Raw genomic sequence first — 6,161 nt, 5'->3', positions numbered from 1 at the left:
TGTAATTTTCACCACCAAACCTGATTAACCAAACCGAAACCAGACAAAACCCGAACCAAAACCAATTAAAACACGAACTGAAACCGATCGTACCTTGGTCAAGAAACCGGTTTAAACCCAAAACCAAAACCGATCATAAACCGGTTTTGACTTTTGCTGACCAAATCAAACCAATTTCAACCCAAACCAGTTTTGAGTTTTAAACCAGTTAGTGCACCTCTAGGTCCGACTGTTTCACAGGTATTGGTGGATCTCATGAATTAACAGTGTTTGAATCTACTTTTCATTAGTTTCCTTCTTTAACGTAAATTATGATTTACATGGTCCCAAAAGTTAGCAGAGTATTGATGGGTCCTACGAGTTATCCTTTAAACTGTAGGACGAAACAAAACACGTGGTTCAGCATTAAAAAGATTGAAATTTCAAACACAAAACATCAATTTTTAACTTCTTTTATTTACATAACACAATAGTAACACAAATACAATGCATCAAGCCTTGGAAAATCCAACACTACTTATAAAGCAGAGAACAAACATCAAGTTGTTAACACACTATTAATGTAATCAAGCAACCGGTTTCTTCACCACATGCCCGTTAACATAATGTTGACGACAAACAGGCATGTACATATCCGCCCCACCAATAAGTTCAGTTTTCGTCTCGCTTGTCTTCCTAAACGTGAAATGGGCCCGTTTGCCACATAATTCACATCGAGCGGTTAATTTAGTTATGGTATCAGCAAGTGGTACTATATCAAGCACAGGACCAAAATTCCTTCTGCAAACAAAATCAATTTAGATAACAATAAACTTATGACATATAAACATATAGGGCTGTAAACGAACCAAACGAACACGGACGAGACCTTGTTCATTTTCATTTGTTAAGAAAATAATGTGTTCACGAATACTTACCGAACGAGATTTTATGTTCGTGTTCATTCATTAAGGAAAATGAATGTGTTCACGAACACAAATAAAATCGGCAGAGCCTAGAGATTGAGACCGATGTATTCATTAATGTCAATAATGAAAGCCTTTAAACGAATCAAACGAACACGAACAAAGGTGTGTTCGTGTTCGTTCATTTAACTTTGAAATAACACGAACACTTAATCGAACAAATATTTATGTTCGTGTTCGTTTATTTAAAAAGAAACATTTGCGTTTATTTATTTAAAAAGAAACATTTACATTTGTTTATTTAAAAATGAACATTTGCATTCGTTTATGTTCGTTTGTTTAAATTCTAAACTAACGTTCATGAACATAAATGAACGAACAGAACATGTATTCATGTTCGTTCGTTTAATTAAACAAACACAAATTTTTTGTTCATGTTCATTCGTTTACTAAATAAACGAACTTCCTGCCAAACGGTTCACGAACAGTTCACCAAACGTTCGGTTCATTTACAGGCCTATAAACATATAATCTAACAACTCACCTTAAGTAATCACCATCAAGACCAGCTACAATTACAGTTTTGCCATCATGGTCAGCAGCTTTACAACAAAAGTCATAAAGATCATCAAAGAATTGTGCCTCATCAATCCCAATTACATCAACCTATTAACAAAAAAAAATTACAAAAAATCATATTTATACAATTTATAAGATGGGAAATTGGGAATTTAATAAAGATTCTTGTTAAGTATAAAATTTAACTACTTGATACACAAGAAACCATAAAGTTTGAACCTTTTCATATGCATCTTCTCCAAGATTTTGTTTAAAAGACATCAGATCAGACAGTGCCCAACATGGATGCTTTGTTCCATCATGAGTCACAACCGAATCGATTGCGTATCGGTTATCTTTGCTTGATTTTATCATGGCTATGTTTCTGTATAATCAATTAACAAACATGAATAATTGAAATCTTGAGTTAAGATACATCAAACCGAAATAACAAATTTGAAACCGAAAAAAACAAACCGAATTTATACATTACAATTTCTATATTTTATTTTAAGTTTCTATAAGAATTTTAAAAATATATAACTCATATATTTTAACTCAAATGTATATGAATCAACTAGTTGTTAACTAAATTCAAATTTTTGCGCCAATATTTATTTCGGCCCATATTTTCAACATCAAATGACAAGACCGAAACCGAACATTTTTCAAAAAATAAAAAACCTGAAACCCCTAAACATTACTAGAGTATAAGACTAGTAATATGTCCAATCACCCTACCCAATTAACCGATAACATACGTTAACCCAATTATATAATGAGTAACCCGAGATCAATTTCTTTTATTTATTTATATATTTTAAATATATATTACCAAATTACTTTTTTGTAATCAATTAATCATTTGAGATATTAGGTTGAATCATGCAAATTAAATTAAAGTGCTAATTGTGGGAATCAAGTATTGTAGTTATATATACAGCATAGTGTTATTATGGTGTAGTGTAATTACACTATGGTATAATTATATAATTACACTATCTGTATATATAATTATACTACTAGATTCACACAGTTAGGATGTTAATTTTATTTGTAAATATAATTATATTATTAGATTCGCACAGTTAGCACGTTAATTTTAATTTGTATGTATAATTATATTACTAGATTCGCACACGTTAAATTAACTTGTAAATATATAATATATAACTAGATTCGCACAGTTAACACGTTAATTTAATTGGTAAATATAATTATATTACTAGATTGGCACAGTTAGCACGTTAATTTAATTTACACGTTAATTTTCCATAGAGATATTTACAATAATCATTTTTTGTAATCGATTACTAATCACCCAATAAAACCGATAGATACCCGACAGGTAATTACCCGACAGAAGCCCGACCCAAACAGTGAACAATGATTACCTGCCATTAGAGGCTTCAGATTTGATCTTACGAAGCAAAGCAGTGGTTTTACCAGCAAACATGGGGCCCACAATAACATGGATTTCACCAGATGGACGAACAGTGTTTGTGATTTGATCTTGGGGGTCAGTAGTTGGTGTCAGAGCCATGGTTTGAATAGTTTGAGTAGTAAGTGGGGTGTGATGGAACATGTGTTGTGTGTGTTATCTTTCAATTGTATTGTATGTATATATATATATAAATAAATAAAGGTGGATTATATGAATAATTGAATGAGATCTGAATTTGGGGTGTTTTGAGTTTGGTTTTGGAGGGAATAATAATAATATTTTGGGAGGAAAGAGTACGTGGGAAGATTCCTGAAAAGGTGGAGCGTGTTGTTGTTGTTTGTTTGATACTTTGATGTCTTTCAATGTACTTGGAAGTTGAACGGCCAAAGGCCCAAAACCTTTGTTAGGTCCGGCCCAAGAATCTATTTTGGGGTCTATGTTATATAGGGTCGCCCAAATCGCTATTCGCTCGAACTCGCTCACTGTTCGCTTCGAAAAATGCTTGAAAAATGTTCGCCTCGTTTTTTCGCTCGATTGAAAACGAGCCGCTCTGCTCGGTTCAGTTTGTAAACGAGCCAAGCAACGAGCAAAGGTCTGCTCGATTCGGTTCGGCTCGAATATTTTTAATTTATTTTATATATAATTATATATGAACATATATAAAAATATAAAGACAAAACACATAAATATAAGCTTACAATTATTTTTACCCCTTAAAATTTTTCATATTCCGTCAATTTTATAGTTTTATTTGTTCGTTTCAAGTTTTTAAAATACTAAAAGTTTGTTTACATAATCATTATATCTCACTTCAAACTTATATTTAATAAAAATTTACAATCTATTACACGTTTTTCTAAAAACTACTAATTTATTTATAAAATATATTATTTACAACCTTCAAATTTGTTTCTTTATGAAAATTTTAAAGTGAAAAATAAATAAATAATGCTCGAAATCGCTCGATGTTCGATCGACAAATGCTCGATTCGATTTTGGCTCGTTTCGTTTTTCGCTCGGTTCGAATTTCAGCCGTTCGGTTCAGTTGTAAACGAGCCAAGCAACTAGCAAGCCTTCGCTCTGTTCTACTCGGCTCGTGAACAGCCCTAATGGTATAGTACAAGCCAATTTGTGACCAATATTAACCGTAGGTTGTGGATAGGTTAAGGGCTTTCACAAAAGAAAACCGGTAACTATAGGTGCACAAAGTGGTTAAACGTTAGCCGGTTATTTTACTAATCAGTTTTTTTTTCTTGCGGGAATTAACCAGTTCGACTGGTTTTTCGGGTTGGGTAGCAACCGCTTTTGACGGTTAGGCGGTTAATAACCAAAAAACACCTGTTTTTTAATAAAATAATAATAGAAAAATTGGTTAACCAGTTTTGAAATCAATAATATAAACCGGTTATTGACGATAACCAGTTTTGACGTTTAACCAATAGCCGGTTACAATTAGTGTCACACCCCAACAATTAGTAACCGATATTCCAAAAACCAGTTAACTGGTATTTGCACCACTAAGTTTTTTGAAAAAATCAATAAATCACTAAGTTGTTTTCAAACTCAATCCCAAACATGCTCCAGGCCTTGTAAACCTACTTTTACAACATTGATCCAAACTAAAACCGATCAATAACATGGTATATTACAGACCGGTTTGTAACCGATATTAACCCTAGGTTAGGGACCGGATACCAAAAACCGGTAATAGGTTAACAAGGTTAGCGTTAATGAGGTTAATAATGTTAACCGGTTATTAACCGAACCAAACCGATTACAGAGGTTAGGCGTTTTCCACTCAAAAACCGGTTAGGAACCATAACTAGTTACCTGTATTTGCATCTCTAGGTCTTAAGTGAAGTTTTAATTTCAAACCTTTTTTTTATAAGAAAACTTTACAAAAAAATTATTCTATATTCTACTATGTTTATAAGATACAAATTTTTTTGTTGCTTTCTTGAGCACATGGAGATAAAAACTGAACCATGTGATACCAAAGACAATGTTTTGCATGTGCAAGGTTAAGTTTTCTTTTTCTACTTTCTTTTTTACTATGTATATCAAAATAGCAAGGTTTCATGTCTTTTATAGTTACTTAGGCTATGTGTAGTGGAGGGACTATAAATGGGGACGAATTGTGACACGTGGCGCCCAGTCAGTAAAAGAGGCGAATTTGTTTTTGGGGTGTAATGGTGTAGGAGCTACAAATTGGGCCCACAGTATTTTTTTTTATTATTTTATTTTTATAATTAAACGAATCAAATAAAAACAATTTCTTCAAATAATTAAATAAAAATGCATTAAAATTAAAAAGAAATACAAAAAAATATATAACTAAAAATATAATAAAACATATAGCTCGGTCGGCGTACATGTTTAGGTTCGGGTCGGGAAATTGAAACGGATAGCTCGGTTGGTTTAAGTTCATCGGGTTCCATTGTAAGTTCACGTTCGGTTGGTTTTGCGAACCATGGTGTTGACCGAAAGGACGGAATGGGTGGTTCGGTTGGTTCGTGTTGTTTCTAGGATTCATTTTGCATATATATATATATATATATATATATATATATATATATATATATATATATATATATATCAAACACACAACATGTATACATATACATATACATATATACACACACACAACACATACATATACATATATATATATATATATATATAACACACAACATATATACATATACATATATATATACAATAGTAATATAATAATATATAATATAATAATAATAACCTTCATATCCTCTAGGCGATAATTAAACCCCGCCCCCGTCTCAAATCGCCCATATATCGCCGGGGGGAGGGGGGCGGTGTCTGCGCCCAAATTCGCCCATTTTCGCCACTAACTCACGCCCACTACAGATAGCCTTAAATAAGATAGGAAAGTAGCAATGAGTTTTTGTGTAAACTCATTATGGGTCTTTATTTAATTTCTATTTAGGTAAACTTAGGATTTTATTCTAAGTTTTGTGTCTTTTTATAAATAATGGGCCAATGTCTATGTAATGGGCCAACACTAATTGCACCACTTTGACCATTTTCAAGATTTTGGTTTATGTGCTTAAGAAACTTGGAGATCAAGAATGATAAAGAGGTGTTTATTTATTCTTAAAAACCATTATGTGCATATTACCTATTGATACAATCATAAGTAACTTTAAGATGTTTGGTTTCAGTGAATATTATTCATGCCAGATGATGCTAATCGCGTTTCTAAATTAATCAATAAGCAT

At 32.3% G+C, this 6,161-nt stretch overlaps 1 protein-coding gene across 1 annotated transcript; it reads right to left on the bottom strand.

The window, feature by feature from the left end:
- Nucleotides 1-506: 506 nt before the first annotated feature.
- LOC143595195 (thymidine kinase-like) lies at nt 507-3,053 on the bottom strand. Its single transcript, XM_077074294.1, has 4 exons — nt 2,858-3,053; nt 1,704-1,848; nt 1,450-1,571; nt 507-780 (listed from the first exon to the last, which is right to left on the bottom strand). Exons 1-4 carry the CDS (start codon nt 3,046-3,048, stop codon nt 567-569), a joined length of 672 nt encoding a protein of 223 aa, XP_076930409.1. The 5' UTR covers nt 3,049-3,053; the 3' UTR covers nt 507-566.
- Between the last annotated feature and the right edge of the window lie 3,108 nt (nt 3,054-6,161).

Source organism: Bidens hawaiensis, unplaced genomic scaffold, assembly GCF_021521415.1.
Source record: "Bidens hawaiensis isolate Kalapana, Puna unplaced genomic scaffold, B.hawaiensis_p1.1 tig00044784_1, whole genome shotgun sequence".
NCBI lineage: Eukaryota > Viridiplantae > Streptophyta > Magnoliopsida > Asterales > Asteraceae > Bidens > Bidens hawaiensis.
The sequence above is the reverse complement of the archived record's forward strand: the minus strand, read 5'-3'. Positions and strand labels throughout refer to the sequence as shown.